Raw genomic sequence first — 21,305 nt, 5'->3', positions numbered from 1 at the left:
TCAATGGGAGCATTGCAGCAGCCGACACAAAGAGGTTCCTTTCGTAGATCCACCTATAGAGGAGGATCCAAAAGTACAGGTACAAACCAACAGCAAACCTCTTTTACACCTACATCACCCAGAGGTAATTCTAGAGGTGGATACAGGGGTAACAACAACAAGGGTAGAGGTCGCGGAAACAATAACAACCGCAACTCTCCAACCCCAAAACAGTGACTTCATAGAGCTTCCCCCAGACCATATAACACCGGTAGGGGGACGCCTATCACAGTTCCTACCTGTCTGGGAAAACATCACATCAGACAAGTGGGTAAGACAAATTATCCAACATGGTTATTGCCTAGAACTCACAGCTACCCCACCAAACATCCCCCCCAAACAGCGTCCAATGAAACAAGATCACCTAACACTGTTAAAACAGGAAGTAATATCACTGCTAGAAAAGCATGCCATAGAGAAGGTTCCACAGCACCAACAGGGAACAGGAGTATACTCCCTATACTTCCTAATCCCCAAAAAGGACGGGTCTCTAAGACCAATACTGGACCTAAGACCTCTCAACGCATACATAAATTCGGAACATTTCCACATGGTCACGCTCCAACAAGTACTTCCTTTACTGAAGAAAGGGGACTTTCTTTCTACACTGGATCTAAAAGACGCTTACTTTCATATCCCTATTCACAAAGCCCACAGGAAATACCTCAGGTTTGTGGTAGAAGGACAACATTATCAGTTCAAAGTCCTCCCATTTGGTGTCACGACGGCACCAAGGGTGTTCACAAAATGCCTGGCAGTGGTAGCAGCTCACCTAAGAAGACAACAAATTCATGTCTTCCCATACTTGGACGACTGGCTAATAAAAGCCAGGTCGCAAGAGGAGTGTCTGCAACACACACAAAAGACAATTCAGCTACTACACCAGCTAGGGTTCACGGTGAACTACACAAAGTCACACCTACAACCAAACAAAGTTCAACAATATCTGGGGGCTACCATAGACACAGAAAAAGCCAAGGTGTACCCCAACCCAATAAGAGTCCAAGCAATGCTTACAATCATTCAGAGATTTCAGCCACAACACTCACTAACAGCAAGAGTGTTCATGCAGCTACTAGGCATGATGTCATCCTGCATACTGCTAATACCATATGCAAAACTACAAATGCGTCCGCTACAAGAATGCTTAGCGACACAGTGGAATCAGGCTCAAGGACAGATTACGGATCTGGTGTTGGTAGACGACCGCACACACCGCTCTCTGAAGTGGTGGAACAGAACAAACATTACCAAGGGGCGGTCGTTCCTAGAGCCAATTCCACAGGTGACAATAACAGCAGACGCATCGCTCACCGGATGGGGAGCACATATGGACAAATACACAGTACAAGGAAGGTGGAGTGTGCAGGAAAAAACACTGCACATCAACTATCTAGAACTACTGGCAGTGTTTCTAGCATTGAAAGCCTTTCAGATACATGTTATCCACAAAGCAGTCCTGATCAGAACAGACAACATGACAGCAATGTATTATATTCAAAAACAGGGGGGGACGCACTCTCTCCAATTATCCAGACTAGCACAGGAGATTTGGAGATGGGCCATTCCTCAAAACATCTATCTGTTAGCCGAACACCTACCAGGAGTTCAAAACCAGATAGCAGACATCTTAAGCAGACAGTCGGAACAAATACACGAATGGGAACTGCACCAACAAATACTGCAGCCATTCTTCCAAAGATGGGGACAACCAGAGATAGACCTATTTGCCACTCATCAGAACGCAAAATGCCAAAGCTTCGCGTCCAGGTACCCACATCACCTGTCGCAGGGCAATGCGTTATGGATAAATTGGTCCAACAAATTTGCATACGCTTTTCCCCCTCTCCCACTAATCCCATTAGTGGTCAGGAAACTGCAACAACATTCAATGACCATGATACTAGTAGCACCCACGTGGGCAAGACAGCCGTGGTTCACCACGCTCCTGCAACTCTCACAAGTGCCACATCAAAAGCTACGAATTCTACCCATGCACCTTACACAGAACCATGGAGAGATAATGCACCCAGATCCAACTCAATTGAACTTAGCGATCTGGCTCCTGAAATCCTAGAATTTGGGTACTTAGATCTCCCCCCAAATTGCATGGAAATAATTAAACAAGCGAGACGTCCAACCACCAGAGCATGCTATGCAGCTAAGTGGAAGAGGTTTGCTATACACTGCACTAATAACAATATCAACCCTCTAGACGTATCAACAAGGGAGATTATTTGCTACTTGTTACACTTACAGCAATGTAATCTAGCGTACACATCTATCAGAGTACATCTAGCAGCTATAGCAGCATACCTACAAAACAGGCAGCGCATATCACTGTTCAGAGTACCAGCGATAAAAGCATTCATGGAAGGTCTTAAAAGAGTCATTCCACCAAGATTACCACCTTCCCCAGTCTGGAACCTCAACGTAGTACTCACCAGACTAATGGGGCCACCCTTCGAACCTATGCATAGGTGCGAAATACAATTCCTTACATGGAAGGTGGCATTCCTTATAGCCATTACCTCACTCAGAAGAGTAAGCGAGTTACAGGCATTAACAATACAAGAACCATTCCTACAGATACACCAGAATAAAGTGGTTCTTAGAACAAACCCAAAGTTCTTGCCTAAAGTAATTTCAGCATTCCACATCAATCAGCCAGTGGAATTACCAGTCTTCTTTCCAAAGCCACAGACGGTGGCAGAAAGGGCTCTACATACACTAGATGTTAAAAGAGCCATTTCATACTACATAGAAAGAACACAAGACTTCAGGAAAACTAAACAACTATTTGTAGCATTTTCCCCAACACATAAGGGCAATCCTATCTCTAAAGCAGGCATCGCAAGATGGATTGTAAGATGTATACAAATATGTTACATTAAAGCAAAGAGAACATTAATTGTTCCTCCTAGAGCTCATTCCACAAGAAAACTAGGAGCATCTATGGCATTCTTAGGGAACATTCCCCTAGATGACATATGTAGAGCAGCAACTTGGTCTACACCACATACATTCACAAAGCACTACTGTGTTGATGTACAGGCTGCACAACAAGCCAGAGTGGGCCAAGCTGTATTAAAAACTCTATTTCAGACAGTTGCGACAGACACTGGTGACCACCGCTAGGGAGGTAACTGCTGTACAATCTATTCATAAATGTACCATCTGCAGCCCATATGCCTCGAACGGAATATGCTACTTACCAGTATGCATCTGTTCTTGGCATAGAGGGCTGCAGAGTGGTACATGCCCTCCCTGCCTCCCCGGAAACCTGTGTCTGTCCCAACATTATCTTATTTAGATACATTTACATGGGCATATCTTTATGTACTACACTACACTACTCCATCTAACCCTACTATGGCAAAACAATCTAAGGATGGAGCCGATGCCCATGCGCACTAACACCGAGAGGAGGAGTCACCTATGACGACAAAGACTTCTCCAGAAGAAAAACAAAGTGCAATCATCCGAGCCCAACACCAGATGGCGATCTATTCATAAATGTACCACTCTGCAGCCCTCTATGCCAAGAACAGATGCATACTGGTAAGTAGCATATTCCATGCGGCTGGTTCCTCTTGCCCGTGTTTTGAAATGTATGCTTTCTGAAGAGATTTCTGGAGGCCATGGGGTTCCATTATGAAGCAATCATTTCTCAATTGTTAGCAAACTACACATAACTAGAGCAGCCCTTCTGCCAGTAGGAACCGGGACATATAATATATAAAACAATGGTTTAGCCTCCCCTACTCTCCTCCTCCTACTCTCCTCCCCTCGCCCTCTGTTCCCGCACTCCTCCCACACATTAGAAATGCAATAGCCAGTCAACTAGCCCTTTCAGCGTCATGTGACCAGCGCGCCCCATTCAGCTTTGCTGGTGTCGTATCACATGACCCAGGCATGGCCAGTCGTCAGGTTGCACCGCCCTTTGGTTCCCGAGCATGCTGTTCTCAGCCTTCTCCAACATTAACCAAATCGGCAGCGGCCTCCTCGACCGCCCACTCATTCCCGGCCATTCAGCTCAGCTGTTTACATTGCCAAATGTCTTCACAACATCTGCAGCAGCTCGGCTAAAAAAAGCAGGAAAAATCCACAACACCCCCTTCGCCAACCAACTAAATACATCGCAACACCTGGCAAACCTTTTTCTGTACCCTGCTGCTTAACACCCTCTCCCCCGCTCCGCCCCCTCCCCGCCATGTCGCATTTCTCCTCCCCCCTCCCCACAGCAATGCCCTCCTAACAACACACAGTGCTCCCTGATGCAACGTAATTATCCGTCATATTAGGAGTACTTTGTTAGCTAACAAGATGGTTGTACTGAACCCCTCACCCTCACTCACCCTCACCCTAACTCACCCTCACTCACCCTCACTCACCCTCACTCACCCTCAACCCCTCACCCTCACTCACCCTCAACCCCTCACCCTCACCCTCACTCACCCTCAACCCCTCACCCTCAACCCCTCACTCTCACTCATCCTCACTCACCCTCAACCCCTCACCCTCACCCTCACTCACCCTCACCCACCCTCAACACCTCATCCACCCTCAACACCTCATCCTCACTCACCCTCACTCACCCTCAACCCCTCACCCTCACTCACCCTCCCCCTCACCCTCAATCCCTCACCCTCACTCACCCTCACCCTCACCCTCACTCACCCTCAACCCCTCACCCTCACTCACCCTCAACCCCTCACCCTCACTCACCCACCCTGACCCTCACTCACCCTCAACCCCTCACCCTGACTCACCCTCACTCCCCCTCACTCACCCTCACTCACCCTCACTCACCCTCAACCCCTCACCCACCCTCACTCACCCTCAACCCCTCACCCTCACTCACACTCCCTCACCCTCACTCACCCTCACTCACCCTCACTCAGCGCAACCACAGCATCATTTAATAAACTTTACGCTATTGGCAATATAAAATAAAATCCACGTATTAATTATTAATTGTTTTTTAAAGCCATTGATTTTTTTTATATCAACACATATAAGTCACATATAAGTCCCGTTAATACAAAACATGTTGCTTTACAAATGCTAGAGGTGTCACATTTACAAAAATTATAACTATTGGCTTTGTAAAGAAGAAAGCTATTAATTTAGCTATTTAGAAAAAACAACACATAAATACAAAAAAAAAAAAAAAAATAACACCTATAGCTCAAACTTTACTACTGCGAGACCTATTGCAGTTCCAATGCTTGTTCAGAGGGGCACCCCGCGCTTCCTTTTAACAGCCGGATCTACTACAGGATTTGTGGCCTCCAATTTGGAACACTGCTTAGAAGCGTGTTTTTGGCCTTTGGATCGGCGACCCTGAGTGTTCGTGGTTGAAATCTGATGTGCTTTGGTAGACAAGGGCAACATACGTAATATCAGGGGATATATGTGAATCTTCAGTGATTTGTAATAAGTAACTTCCCTCACTGCTGACTCTTCTCGGAGCAGTCTCAATCCCATGTTGGTGATTAGGCGACACTGCGTGAACCAATGTACCCAGGGAAGACCATTTATCAAAAGCAGGCTCCTACGAAAGCCTTCTTTCAGTCATTTCTATTTCGCGGGCCAGGACGGATGACGCCCTCATGAGGAATTGGTCCTGGGTGCCCACTAATGTCCCACCAGTAATAGACTTCCTCCCCTTTGCTGCCTTAGTGGTAGCCATGACGGCAGAGGAAAGGATGGCAGCTTCTTCGATACTCAATTATAAAATTTATAGCATATACAAATGACTGACTAACAGGGTGCCAGAAAAGATAGATATTCATGCACCAACCTTGATTTTAGAGATGGAAGGGGGGTGGCCCGTCCCGGCCTCTAACGGGCTCAAACGGGCCCGCCCTTGGCCCGGGCTTCGCCCGGCGCGCGCGTTCCGCGAAGCGGATATGAGGGTCAGTCATATACAAACAATGGGAGTGGCCAAATGTGCCTCAGGTGTCAGAGGCGCAGGGCTGCTGGGACACGTAGTCCTCGCGGGGGTCTTGCAAACGGTGAAGAATTGGCAGTCTCCCTCAGTTATGCCCAATATTCAGACCTGGTTGTCCTCAAAGAAAGTAGGGCTGGGTGGAAAGGAGCACAGCGGCAACAGCAACCCACGGTGATATCCTCTCGGCGATGCGGGTGAGAGGTTAAGAGCCTGCAGTGCTAATAAGCCTCAGGTGTCAGAGGCGCAGGTTGTGCAGTGCAAAAGAAACTTGTTAAGCACAATGTTTCCATCCATCCCCGATTAATAAGTAGTTAAGTGATGAGAGGGTTGGTACTTGCACAGAGGCAGGTATTTGATATTGATTTGAGGCATATAATGCTTGCCCAAATCACCTCAAACCTCAGTAATTGGAAACTCTAGAGTGGAAATGCATGATCAGAGTTAAGCATCTATCAAGTGAGGAAGCAATTAAGTGAAGGTGAGAGGGAGGAAGGGAAGGGGAGGGAGAGAGAGAAAGGATGTGAGAACAAATGAGAGAGCATGAAGAGAGGAAGGAGTGACTAAGATGTTACATTACCTCACTAAGGCGGCCCAGTGAGGGTGAAATCAGCCTTCCATGGGTGTTTTCTAGCTCAGGATGGGCATGGCCTGACAATTCATGTTATGCTGTTCATACTGAAGCAGGACCAAAACAGATTTGCATATGGCTGCGGAGAACGTTTAATTAGAAAAATAAAATTGTGTGTTTAATATGGACGGGACGCAAATGGAGTAAATGTATTGTATTTTCTTAATGACGTTTTAAACTTGCCAGAACAAGGCCTCAAGTAAGAGCAATAAAGCAACAAGCTCTCGGCATTGCTGTGGCAGGGGCGGGGGACCGCATTCCTTTGATGAAGTCTGATGCGGGGGGCGGGGGAGCGTATTCCTTTGAAGTCTGAAGCGGGGGGCGGGAAGCACATTCATTTGAAGTCTGATGCCAATGCCGATGGTGTTTGATGTGCACGTGCCTGGCTCACATGAACTGTACCAAATCCGACTATAATCTCGCCGAACAATGCTTACGCATTGATTCAGCGAGACCTAAAAAGGGAGGCACACTCACGATAGAATTCTTATTTGAAATAGAAACCTCTACACGGACCAGATTAAAATCACTTTAAATGGCATTGAAGGGCTCAACCTGGGCAGAATGCTGAAAATGTTGAGCGACTGGGGGTAAGGGAGAACAGATGCAGGTTTTGTATGTAGTGCAAGAATCACACAGGTGAGTATTAAAATCACCCGCTAACACTATGGATGGACTCCCCTTGACAGAACAAGAGTGTGTTAGCATTATAAAAGTAAAGTTTTTGAAAAGAAAGATAAACAGCGAGAAGGTTAAAAGAACCAGTTTCCCCTTGTTTAGAGCTACAATTTAAGCTCAAAGGAATAAAGTCGAAATTTCCTCTTTGGCTCTGCCCAAGCTGAAACCTGTTGCCTGGACAAAATAAACCTTATAGTCGTACAGTAGCAGGCTATTAGATTTCTCTTATATTTCTTGCAAAAAAATTACATTATGTTTTCTCAGTAAAATGATACACTCAGCATCGTCTGCCTTTTTAGCCACCCCAGCCACTTTCCAACTTAAGATAATTATGTTAACCTTGGACAATGATTTCTGAAGTCCCCTGTCAAGGACAAAGCCTTCAACAGAGGGGGTACCATGGGGCAGTCATTCATTGTCATTAAGCGAATTCAGTGGTCCAAATTTATTGTAAGTAGGAATTCTGTATACGTTTCTATCAGCTACTCCAATCCGGTCGGTGAGAGGCAATTGAGGGGACATAAGAGGAATACAGGGTTTAATCACAAGCCTTTAAAAGTAACTCAAGGGAAGTGGCTGAACAGTAACACATGGCAAGCATGGGTTTGAGAGGTCCATCAGCAGGCGACCAACAATACTGGGGTTATTAAAGTTTACAGCATTGCATTCCCTAATCATAGATGGCTTGCCTAGCCAGTTAACTCTTTGTGCCATGATGACAGAATTATTCAAATGACATGGGCCCTCGTCTAACCAGTGAACTATTTTGTTTATAATCTGGGAGAAGTGTTCAACTGTCTCAGGTTTGCGTAGGGGGGCTCACTGGCAAGAACCATTACGTGAGGCGCAGTGGCTGGAGGTAACTCAAGATTCTGGTTAGTGGAATTCAAATCACCACTAATGACGACTAAATAGGGCGACCTCCTCTCTGGGACAGCTATTTTGAGGGTTCACTGTAGGAGACCGGGATATTTTAAATATGTGCACCCCCTCCGATGGGGTAGGGCGTAACAATAGACTTGATCATATCCCGTTGTCCAGACTCTGCGTGGTGTGGAACAACAGAATGAGTTGGAATAGTGTGCAGGTCAGATGTAATTGCTGATGTTCGATCATGGAAAGGTGCTGAGAGATTGGTATTAGGCAACAAAACCCGCAAAGTGACAGGTTGTGTAGGCTGTAGTTCTTCAACCTGCTTGGCAAGTGCGGCTTCCATTTCAACCACCCTGTCATTACATGCTGAAAAAGATGTCGTAATCAGGCTCTCCAATTTGCTGAAATAATTAGGAAACGAGTCACACACAAGTTCAAGAGACAATAAAGTACACTTTGATGTCCCAATGCTGGCAGATTTCTTTTTTTCCGAGGGAGCTGGGCGGATGAATTTGAGACAGAACCTTCTACTGGAGGTTGAGGAATAATAGCTTAGGCTAAGTGGGAGTTACCCCTCAGAAATGCTATCGAATCTAAACTTTTCTCAGGAACACCCCGTACAGAAGGCGTCCTACCATCTGAAATGATTACAGATTTGATTGGCAGCGGGAGCGCCAAGCATCCTATTCCTCTTCGACTGAAATGATTTAATTAGTTATTACCCCGACCGCAGACGTCAAATAAGTTAGTATATTGGACCCTTTGCACTGACGTTTCTGGGCACATGGCGCAGGGGAGTATTTTCGTTTGCCCATAACTCAAGCTAAGATAAAAACGCAGTTAGACTGGAGACCAAATCAAGTTTTGCCAGTAGCTACCAGTAAATTATTGTAAATAGCCCGAGAGGGGTCAATAATAGTAGACGTCTTAGGAAGAAGTCATATGTAAAGTCACCCAGCGTAGCCATACGTTTTGAGGGATTAGATGATAAAGGGTGGCCCAGCCCAGCCTCTGACAGGTGTGGGCAGGCCCGCCCTTGGCCCAGGCTTCACCAAGACGTGGCTCGCACCGCAGGGGACAAGGTGTGCACTTGTAATGCTGCTTGCTGTCCTACCCCAGCTCCAGTCATTTGCCCCAGCTCTAGTCCTTTAGCAATCTTCAACAGTTCCCTGAGGTTAAAGCTACATTTTAACTTCAACTTTGTTTTCACCTTGAAGTATCTACAATGAAACATGAATGGATCACATAACCATTCTTCTGGCCCACAGCCAAAACATTTTGGCTAATTTCTTTAATGCTTTCCCTCTAACAAAATTCCGCTGCCTAAATGGCATATTTTTTTAATTATGCTTATTTCAGGATAACAGTGTTCATTCATCCCAGTAAGACATGGTTCAAACTAATTCTCATTTACTTTTGATTCATTCTCAAAACAAATCTTGTCTTTTTAGAGCCCAGAAAGTGCAACAACTGGGCTATTCTGAAGTCTATATTCACATTTGTTTCAAATATGACAGCCTAATAATCTAAAAGCACATTCCCCTTTTCATTGTGGAAACTTTAGATTGAAAAAAATGTAGGGGCATGCACGTTTTGCATTTCTTTCTCCTGACAAAGAGTACTTTTTTTCTGCCCCATCCTCCGTCTGACATCCTTTGCTGAATATGATAAGCTAAACTTATTGATGCTCCAGATAGCACACAACCTTCTCTCCAATACTCAAGGTTGTACCTGATACAGTAGAAAATGTACATCCCCAAAAAGGAATTTAAACACCCGAATCCACACACTGAATAAACTGGGTGGAATCCCTTGACCATTAGGAGAACAAGCATGTAATTGACTCTTAAATTCTTAATGCAGTAAACAATGGAGCCTCAAATTAGTGTGCCCCAAAACTGCCAATTTTGCTACACAGACTATACTGTTGGCATCTCTTTGGTTAATATGGTTATGGATTACATATATCAGAAGTGTCTTCTTTAGTGCTTGCGAGAGGTCTTGTTCTAAGTTCCGACTCATGGGCGGAACTTCTTACATTAAAAAATGTGCCCTGGTGACTGCAAAAATTGTCTAGCTAAATTCCACCACCTCCACCGAGTAGCAGATACAAAAAGGCACTACTAGGAAGGAGTAAGCAAACCACTTGCATTCTGAGGCTCATGAAGACATAAATACCTATAATACAAGGAACTCAAGAGGATATGAGCTTGAGAGGACCAGGAATCAACCCAGCAAGTTACTTAACCGGATGTGCAAAACCCTAGCTTGCCTACTCTTATACGCCATTTCTTTCCTACCATGCACTGTCACTGAGGATGTCTAATTACAGTCTTTCCGGACCTCAAATTCACCTGGGACATAACTACAAATCCCAGCATGCGGAGTCTTTTCTGCAACATCAGTTAATTCCCTGGTCCCAAATGCCACCTTTTAGTGCCTGAACACAACCCAGCAGCCACTGCAGCTCCAGGTGTCGTGACAAACTCATGCCTTCTCCCATTTTTGACAGAGCTTCAGGGTGCCCCACCACCTCTGCAAGAGTAACAAGTATTGGTAAACGCAATAGGTTTCGCCTATGTGATTAATATTAAGGTTTTTTATTGTTGTAAGTTTTAGCTTTGATAAGCAGTTGTGCAATATAAGTTACAAAAACTCTGTAAAAGTGTTATGACTTGTTTATTGAGAAAAGCAATATATTGTGCAGTGACATCAATTTTGGTTAACATTTAATCATTTTATAGAGGTGTCCCTGTGTATAATGTCTAATCTCATTTGTCACCTCTCCCTGTAATGAAGCGTGGAAATTATTGTGCTCCAGATACCATAATGTAAAGGAGAAATAAACTATCTGAGCTACCCAGGCACAGACCTAAAGGTAGAATGGGAACAGGTTGGAATGGGAACCGGTTGAAAGGGGAAGGTGCCGTGGGTGAAACAATAAGGGCAAGATGTCCCAAACTGGGTGATATGTGAACAGAAAAAGTAGAATGGGCAGGAACCGGGCAGACTGTGGAGCATAGGGCTGTGGAAATAAAATCAGATATAGTACAGGAAGGGTGGCCAAACTCCTTTTCTTGCCACCACGCATTACTGAGACCCATGGAAAACAAGCAAGGGTGTCTAAACGGGAACTCTGAGGGTGTATATAACTGTGCTGTATCATGGATGCAGCGATCCTGCCTTAAATTACTGCAGTCATGTTGACGATGGTGGTCTTGCTGCTGTACTGAAGCCCCATCAGTGTAAGCTCCATCTCCTTCTTCTAGAATAGGTACTTGAACCAGTCCAACAGTTTATTGATTAGGGTCAGCATGTCAGCGGTGGAAATGGACTGGAAGCACCCGTAGAGCTCAAGCAGAATAGGGGTTACAGGGAAACGCTGCTCAGGTAGCAGAAGTCATATGACCATTACGTGTCATATGGCAACAACTCAAGAAGCAACAGCAAGTGGATTTTAACTCCTTATGGTGCCCCTGGGGTACAGACGGGGCTTAGTGCCCCAGTGATACCAATATTATGCCTAAGGGATGCTGTTAGAAAGTAAAAGTTATTTACTTTGATTTATTCCTAAGGGCGTGCCCTGTATCGGCCTAAACCATCCTTGAGGCACCATACCTTTCCTGAGCACTACAGAAGTAAAGCTTCCTAGTAAACGTGTGACATCGAGCCGGGCTATTTTTTACTAACCTGCTGTTCAAACTGTGATGTTTAAAACAAGCGCCGCCTTTGATGCGGCACTCCCGCTGGCTGCAAAGTGCTTCACAAGTTGCTCGAAGGGAGCACTAGAGTGGGTCTCTGCTTTGTCCCCAGGAGGACTGGTGAGTGCACTGCTCGGTATGAAAGGGAGCACTAGAGTGGGTGCCTGCTTTGTCCCCGAGAGAACCAGTGAGTGCGTGTTGCGATCGGAGCATTGGCTTTCCACGAAGCATGCAGAGGTGCTGACATGCTTAAAAGAAGTTCCAGAAAAGCAGATGAAAACAGTACTTGGGCCATGGGAGACTGATAAGAGAAAAACACAGAGGAACAACTGGAAATAGTATGCTACAGCCAATGTAAACAGAGTAAAAGTAAGTGGCTAGTACTCAAATCAATGAAAAGCAAGGGAGAGATGTAAGCCCCTTTTAAGATATATATTTAATACAGTATATTTCATAAGCGCTGTGCATGCAACACCTAAAAGGGCAAGGGCATCAATTGTGGGGGGGCTTTTGCGGGGTCATAACTCCTGCCATGTCCCACCACTAACACAGGAAAGCCACCTCTGCAGCATTTCACATACCCGCACTTACACACAGCCCACATACAGACAGCAGACACAAGAAGATTTTCATATTGTAGGCACACTTGATTATCAAAATACTTTCATGTTCCTATGTACCCCTGAATATGTTTAAAATATAAAAAAAATGCTTAAAACACACAAATAACCTCATTCTCATACCTTTCACTGCTACACTCGTACTGGCAATAGCACACACTCTCAAATCATGGTCATCAATGCTCATTTGGCCGTCATCCATACTCTTGGCATAGATGACACTATACAACATAAAACTTGATGCAGTCTTCATCACAGAAGCATGACTTACACTCAAACCCACGAGCAGCTCTTGTAAATTATTATGCTGGCCTACCTTCCTCTCAGAAGAACATAGCAAGATGGACAGTTTCTTGTGTTGTCACTTGTGATGAAAAAGTGAATATGTTCATGCCTTGTAAACCTTGGGCTCATTCTACAAGGAGAAAAGCAGCTAGCTACTGCTGTTCTTGTGGGAAATCTAGCCTTTCCAGACATTTATAATGCTGATTCGACTTTTTGGGGGGGTAATGTGTCTCTGTACTTTTTTACTCAACAAGTTAACTCTGTGGACTTTATGGACATAGAGTTAATCCCATGGTGAAGAAGGAAAAGGTACTCACTTGTAATCCTAGTTGTGTACCATAGATTTTCTCTCTGAATTCATAAAAGTACCACCCACCACCCTTCTTTTCGGGCCACAGATTTAGAACTGGATACTATATAACTTTGTCCCCCCCCCCCTTCCCCATGCTTTAAAAATTAACCATCTGACACTGTTGCATGGCACTTGGCATAATGAATCCTTCCATGGTACTTAAAGTAGCTGTGTCAGTTTGCATCATGTAGTGTTTCTTCTTTGGTGCACCATTTCCTGTTTTTTCTTGTGCCCTAACATTTGTTTTCATCCAAATGTACTAAGTGGAAAAAGATCAGTAAATGATGCCTGTTTGGCATGTTTTCTATCTAGTGGATGAAATAAAACCATTCAAATAAATAAATAATTGTGTTGTGGAACCTTGATTATCTTTTTGAAATAATCTTCTTTTTATGAAAGTCAAAGCGAAATCCTGTTGTGAAGAACAATAGCCAGACACAAGTGCTGCGTTAAACGCAGAGACCAAGGAAATAAGGACATTGTTTTCTTTATGAGTTGGTTCCATGGTTTGCGTGTGATCCACATTGAGATGTACCATGCTTTGTATGTTCCTGCTACAGCAACGCTACTGACATGAAGCTTTGTCATGCAATAATGTTTAGATCAGGCATGTCATGCTTTGAATAAGGTGGTGTTAATGCACTTATGGTATCACTTTTAGTCCCCTCTGCACAATCTGGGTAGCATTGAGGAGCTGCTGAATTCGTCACACTGAAGCAGAGTCAGCTTTGTTGTGTTCAGGACAGTGCAGCTTTCATGACTCCTACCTGCTGTAGAATAGACTTGTGGTCTATGGTGCCATGCCAGCCGCTTGAAACCAAAATAAAAATACATTTATGATAAGTCAAACAACACTATAAAACCTGGTTGCCTGTTTAGCTAAGGGGGCAACAACAGCCGGCTCATGCAGTAAACTGTATAACTAATAAGATTCGCAGTGGAGGGTGGGCAATTTATAGGAAGCAATTTGCAAGTGTAAGGAATCTAAAAAACAATTATTTTAATAACATGGCCTGTAGTCAGGGAAATTGTGTCTTTAATCGAGCAATTAATCCCTGAATTGCTGCCACCATTCATCTGCCACAAAACAGCACGTTTTGAACCCTATTACATACTGACAAATGCATCCTTCAGTTCTTTAAAATCTTCCTGAGGGATTCCTTCCCTGTCACAATGCCCTCACCACCCCACTTGGCAACTACAATAGCATTTGTTGTTGCAATTATTCCCTATTTTAACACCTTCCACACGCCTCCATCAGCCTTAAAGCTTCACATTTCCTAATGTCGGATGCAAACCCTATTGCTCCCTGATCAATAGTTCTGCTAATGTAATAATGTCTCCCACATAGAAGAGCATCTTCATGATAGCTACGTACCTTTTGTAATAAGATAACAATAAATACGTAAAGGACTGCTTGCCTAAGGTACATACTCATTCAACTCTGAATAAGCACATCAGAGAATTAAACAACCAAAGAAAGATGTGGGTCTCCCGCTTTGAAATGTGGAAAAAAATCCTCTTTATTAACAACCTCCTTCTTCATAGTCCCCCATGGATACTATCGCTTCAACTCTTAATTATCCTCACTTTCAGTTAGCTATTATTAACATTTAGACCAAATTAGAATCAATAGTTAGACACTAACATGTGTCTCGAGATTTGAAAAACACTAGTGACGCATCCATAAAGATTGACGTTAACTCCTCTAAAGAAAGACGCAAGAAACCCCCTGGACTAGGGAGCTGGAACCCGGACAAAAGGAATGTTGTTAATTCTGTGGAGGTGGGCAGGAAAGTAGTTCAGGGTGCAAGAATGAAAACAGCAAACTGGAGGACAACAATTCCTAGCAGAGCATAGGAGCTCTGATACAAGGTGAGGAAATTGTCAAGTGAATGGCTTTTACTGCACTGTGATGCAAGGAGAAGCTGTTCTGAAGTTCTTTATAGAGAACTGAAACAGGAAGTTCTTCCATGTTAAATTGGAAACTAAGAGAAGGCCATAGAACTTTCTGGAAGGTTAATAAAGGTCATGAACATTCTAGAAGGAAGGGTAAAGGAAGGTTTCAGAACTTTCCGGAAGGTATTTAAAAATGATTTTGCATACATTATAAATCCCCATTAACCATTTAAATACATGTCTCACCTTCAAGCTGTAGTCTGCTGGCCTTTTTATTCAATTAAATAAATATCCATTATTTGACTGGCCCTAGAGTCACTGGTACGCAACACGACTGGACCTCCTCAAGACCCTTGAATGCACTGTTGATGTAGAAGCATCTGTGGATAGCCTATCCGTGTTCGGCAGTGCAACACAACAATAGCTAACACAGACCTGCACCAAATGTCACAGATCCAAAGCTGCCCATACTCTATAGGTTATTGCTCACATCGCCCCTTGCTGGACTCTGTTGATCAACTCTTTGCTAACCCATGGCAAAGTTACAAACTGCCTGAAAAGAGGTTGTTACCCCATATTTGACAAAACCTTTCGCTGACCCTGAAGCCTTGAATAAATTAAACCCAGCTAACAATCTCCTGTTCTTGAAAGCTGTGTTTCAACCCAATTGAAACAATTTATCAGAGTCCTTAACGTTTTTGACGATTTTCAATCTGACTTCAGACCTGGCTGTAGTGCACAAACAGCCATGCAACAGATCGTGAACAACATTCTCGCCCTCCTTGACAATGGAGGCCCCTACCTAATCCTAATCCCCAACCTATCTGCAGCGTTCAACAAAGTCAATCACTATTTCCTGCTCCACACACTCAAAAACGAATGGTAATAAGTGGAGCAGTCCTACGATAGTTCTGCTCTATTTGGACAACCACTCCCAACAAATTAAACTGAACAGTTCACTATCTAATCTAGCAGTCGTAATGCTAGGGGTCCTACGAGGGCCCATATTATCCCACACTGAACCTCTGACAACAATATCTAAAACCATCAAACCACGCCAACTATCTTTACGCTGATGATATACAGCTACAACTAAATGTCTTGTCTAGTTGTCCTTCAGCCACTTAAAGTCGTTCCCACTCAATATGGAAATGCTCCTTATTCACCGGCCCCAATCTCAATCCTCTTCCTTTTACACCTCCCTACCCCAGCAAGCTGTCCGTTGCAAAACTGCCTAACCTCTCGCAATATGCTTAACTGCTAACTTCTAATAATTGAAAGCGGCAAGTCACTCTGAAACAACCCACACAAGTGTGACTCTTTCAACTCAAGCCTCTGCAAAGAAGGCTCACTGTAATCTCAAACTTCTCGGAGGAATCAAACATTTCATTCCAAAACCAAACTTTACAAATGTGGTACAATCATTCGTCATCTCCATATTGAACTATGAGAATGTGCTGCTCACATGAATACCCAAACACACCTCACTACATTGAATACCACCCTTAACTCAGCAGAAAAATGCTCTCTGAATGAAGTAAGATGTTTCAACCATATTATGCCCTTGTTGACTTCTCTCAGCTACCGACAGAATCAAGAAGCTATTTCAGAGGGGCTTGTCTCAACTTCAGAGCTCTGCATTGTGGAACCATGAAACACCTAGCACAGAAACTCGTCCTTTCATGCGGTTTCTGTTATCTCCAAAGCTGCGAATCGCTTCTCTTAAAACCACCTATGTTCAAGGAGAAAAGAACTATCTCCTAGGCCATCTCGTGAAGTACTCCCAAAATCTGGAACTTAATCCCTCCTGAAATACAGTGATCCTGCATTCGAACCCTGCAGGAAACATTTAAAACACCTGCTAATTGAGAAGCACCTCCCTCCCTCCCTTTCCCTTTTTTTAAAGTTCATTTTTATTAGTTTTCTTCTTCTATTTGATGGTTTGTGGTTTAATTACTCACTGGTACATTCCTTACTGTTATTCTATTTCCTAATGTTTACTGTAAAGCACTGTGATAACTCCGGGTCTTGTTGGTCTGTCTCTATGGGTAGGGTTCACACATTTAGAAAGGACTGACAAAGAAGGAGGATGAGGTGTTAACTTGAGAACCTGATGCAAGTTAAGGTACCTGCATCAAAGACCTGTGAGCATCTTGCAGATCTTTTAACTTAGTAAATTGTGACAAGTGATTATAAATTGGATTACTAAGCAACAAGGCTGGAGTCGCAAGGACTGAATACAGACAAGCTTTTCATTAATGTTTTATGTTCGTATCTTTGTAATATTAGGCAGACATGATCAAAGTATAATTTTGTAAAGTTGTATATTGCTTTAAATAACAAATATCTATAAGTAAACAAGTCTCACAATAATTGTTTTATATATTTATCCATGTTAGGTTCCAAGGGTGTTTGTGAACGGAACGTGTATTGGTGGCGGGACAGACACTCGCAAGCTTCACCAGCAAGGAAAGCTTCTCCCTCTTGTCCGGCAATGTGCAGCGAGCTATGAACATTGAAAATATAAATGTCTTGTAACAGGTACCCTGCTTGCAAGGAACGTAGTTGCTTGTGGATGTGCTTCAGCAGAAGCCATATGAACAAGTACGAGAAGCAGTATCTTTATATCATCGTAATGGAGCAGTCTGCCTTCTTTTAATATTTTAATTGTTTAAAGCTTCCCAGTAAAATTGGAAGCAAAAATATTTTGTTTTGTTTATGTTGAAACTAGTAGAGGTGGTTGTGAACATATGAAGCTCTGTATCATTGCCATGAAGTCGTTTTCTCATTGTGAGGGCTGTGTTATAAATTGATTTTGGTGTCTCTAATTCAGTGACCGAGAACTTTCAGATTTACATATAGCTGCTACAGTTACAATTTGACAATCAAAACAATGTTGCCATAGTTTGATTTCCTTGGGGACACAGGAACCGCCAATGAAGATTGCAGTCTTGTACGGGGACTCTCGTAGGGCTGTCCAGTGAAATACTGTTAATGTTCTGTGGTACAGTATCTGTATGTATACTTTATGGGGTTGCACCGTCAGTATTCTTGTTTAAGGCATCAGTAAACTGTACTAGTGTTATTGCCACAATCTTTGTACGGCGCAGATTATTTGGAATGTATCTTCTGTTAGAATTATTCAGTTTTACTAGTCTCATGAATGTATTTTGATTATATTTGAAAGGCTAATACACAATTATGTATTTGTTCATTAAAGTGATTTTTTTTCAGAATACATGTTGTAAGACTTTTACTCCAATTTAGAAAGAACACGTAGCAAATATTTACATCAACTGTTTTTACATGATCAAACAATCATAATCGGGCAGGTTTACAGTATTGCCAAAGGGTGGTAGAAAGACACACTATAAATCATGGGAATAAAGCAATTTATCTGTAGGAGAATTCATTGGCTACCACTTCTTGTAGACTTGACACTGAAATACAACTACAGCAGGGGTTATTTTAAGCAAAATGTATGAGCACAGTGCGTCTGAACACATTAGAGTTACCTGTTATATAGTGATCAAAGAAAGCCCTCTAGTGTTGGCCAGCTTGTGCGGTCTTTAGTGCAGGGCGATGGCATGATGAACTTGTTTCAGTACGCATACATGCCTTACATGAAAAAGCACACGGACCACACAAGACACAGCAACAAGCAGTGCACTTTCAACTCTCGTTTTCAGAGCTTTGGAGATTTGGTGGAAACTTTGAAGACCAACATAATATCTTCAAAATCCAAGCTGGACTGATGGTAAGAACACCTCACCAGTAGAGTGCCGTTCTCTTGCCTGTTGATTGGTGCACACATAACACACGCGCCTGTTTCTGCAGAAGTGAAACTTACGAGTTCCTGGTGAAAGTATGCCTGCACAAGTTGCTCATACTGTGCATCACTAATAAGCCTTGGTAGATATTAGAATGAAAACATTTCTCACTTGGGAGGGCAGGGCCCAGATATCTTAAAACAAATGAATGGCAACCACTTTGCTCAAGTAGTCGCCAATGGATTGTTTGTATCTCTCTGATCAGTTTTGAGTTCCATCCAGTACTTCACAGTTTTCTTTTCTTCACTGGGCCACAGCTACAGGCTTTTTGCCAGTTCAGCCTGTCTCAGCTGCAAATTCATTCAGATGAGTATTGCCTTTCGGAGACTCTCCTAATAGGGTTGCAATATGCACATGGAAAGGAATCTACACTCAACACAGTATAAAATGGCGGCAATCACTTTCTCTCGACCTTGCATCCGTCTTTGAATCAAAGTGATAATGTTTCAGCATATGCAGTCTGTGGCTTCGCAGCGGATTTTTCAGTAGTTAATGTTCTTCCTGTTTGAAAGAAAACACAGAGGAAGATTAAGGGTTTCTGCCTCTAAGGCTACATTCTTTATTTTATGTCTTCGGGACTAGCCACTATCATCTAGCCAGTTTAGTACCTATATCATAGCAGTCTTTTAGCGACCAAATATAGATTTACTCCAGAGTTTAAGACAGGAACCTGTGTAAGAGCGAGAAACTGATCAGTCTAGTCTGTAACTGCTGTAAAGGCGTTCATGTGTGTTAAGGACCTTTTGCTTAATGAGGCAAAACAAAGATCCTGGTACTTATGCCTAAACAACACTTTTAAGGGCATTCAGGGGGATTACAGCATCAGCTAAAAATGGGACTTGCTTTGTTGTGTAAAAGGGAGAGCAGGAGTGCACCATATTTACAAAAATATAGTACACTTCTGCGGTCACCTTGTGCTGGTGCACTTGTGGCAGCCTAGTGCCAACATGAGCACTCTTGCGCAATAACACATAAGTGCCTGTGTTGTGGTTAGAATAGTTTTTGTGCAGGAAGGGATACCTTATTTATCTTTGTATGTGTGCTGCAAAATGCAGCACACAGGCAAAGAGGAAATAACGAGGAGAAATGAAGATATTTCTCATTGTTACACCTGCCTTGGGTAGGCATATTATTTTGGTGAAAATCCAGGTTTACTAACTTTGTTAAATCTGGATTTTTGTCAAAAAACATGGGTGTATGCCCGGGAACGCGCATGGAACGCCTCCCCAATGCAAGGCAGTGCTATGTGCTGCATTACTTTTTTTCTTTTTTTAAAAAATCTGGCTGTGTGTGGCTTAATGAATCCATTTATACATTTTGTGCCAGGACTGGGTCAAAAAAGTGACACATCCCTGACACAAAATGTTAGTAAATCTTAGCCTAAATGCATGAATATATATCTGTGTTTGTGTGTGTTACTTGAAAGCCATTTAGCTGATATAAAACCGCAGCTTTTTACAGACTAAATGTTTGTCTCCTAACCCTAAACTAGAATGAACACACTTTGGCAAAGCCGATAAGTATCACCTAGGCAAGACCTATTGGCTTGGTCAATATTTTTCTTTTTAGACTTGTTGCACATAGCCCAGGAAGTTATGCACTTTTGGCTTAAAAGCTAGACTTACTTCAGGTGTTAAATATGCCCTGCAGTCACTGTGTTATCCTCCGGAGAACACATTTATATAGGTAGCCTGGAAGATTATGGTGTGTGGGTGAGGCAGGAACAGGCTTGACGTCAGTCCCTCAAAAAAGGAGTTTGACATAAATATACAAAAGAGTGTGACGGGTACAAACCAACCACCACATACACTGTAAAAAGTAGGTGGACCAAACCACAAACTTCTTTCCCCTTAATGCATAGAACATATACAATCTGTTTATTTCTCATACTGCGCTATCTTTATAGCTCCGTAAATAGCACATCAATGGTTATCATTTCATGAACCATTCCAAATTCCAAGCCTAAGCGAGACTTCCCCTGGAGCAGACCTGTGACCAGAAAAAACAAGTTACTTACCTGTACACTGTGGTTCTCCAGTATTGATATCTTTCATAGATGGTGGGGGTGTGGCTAGCTGTCCAAGATGGCAGACGCACTTTGAGAGGCTCCGTCCACGGACTCAAGAATCCGGCAATTATCTTGCACTGCTAGCAGCAATCGTGCTATCTCCTATGCCCCGGCTGGCGCCCTGAGACACCTTGATCAAGTCGGGGTGCTCCTGACGTTTCTTGGCGCTCGATGGGGGGCGGACCGTCCCGGTGCAGCACTGCGGCACGGAGGGTGTGGCCTGCGGACGAGTCTCTGCCCGAGACTAGGAGCTGCGGCGGAGACACAATAGTCGTGGAGCTGAGTGCGGAGCGTGCCCGTAAACCAATGGTGAACGGCATCGGCGCTCCACTACTGGCAAAGAGCGGCGCATGCGTTAACTGGGCACCGCTGTGCG

The 21,305-nt window shown here is 43.5% G+C and overlaps 2 protein-coding genes across 4 annotated transcripts in view; one reads left to right on the top strand and one right to left on the bottom strand.

Annotated features, from left to right (window-relative positions):
• The window catches only part of GLRX2 (glutaredoxin 2), a 232,659-nt gene extending 214,392 nt beyond the window's left edge, over nucleotides 1-18,267 (top strand). Inside the window, exon 4 of the mRNA XM_078687253.1 lies at nucleotides 17,431-18,267. Within this exon, the coding sequence (XP_078543379.1) occupies nucleotides 17,431-17,550 (120 nt within the window). The 3' untranslated portion in view covers nucleotides 17,551-18,267. The remainder of the gene's footprint in view (nucleotides 1-17,430) is intronic.
• Nucleotides 18,268-18,405: 138 nt separating this feature from the next.
• LOC144828766 (volume-regulated anion channel subunit LRRC8A-like) overlaps nucleotides 18,406-21,305 on the bottom strand; it is a 1,419,577-nt gene continuing 1,416,677 nt past the window's right edge. For all 3 annotated transcript variants that reach the window (XM_078687240.1, XM_078687221.1, XM_078687230.1), the window contains one exon: nucleotides 18,406-19,362. The gene's annotated coding sequence lies outside the window, so the exon portion shown is untranslated. The remainder of the gene's footprint in view (nucleotides 19,363-21,305) is intronic.

This window comes from Lissotriton helveticus, chromosome 1_1, assembly GCF_964261635.1.
Source record: "Lissotriton helveticus chromosome 1_1, aLisHel1.1, whole genome shotgun sequence".
NCBI classification, from domain to species: domain Eukaryota; kingdom Metazoa; phylum Chordata; class Amphibia; order Caudata; family Salamandridae; genus Lissotriton; species Lissotriton helveticus.
The sequence above is the reverse complement of the archived record's forward strand: the minus strand, read 5'-3'. Positions and strand labels throughout refer to the sequence as shown.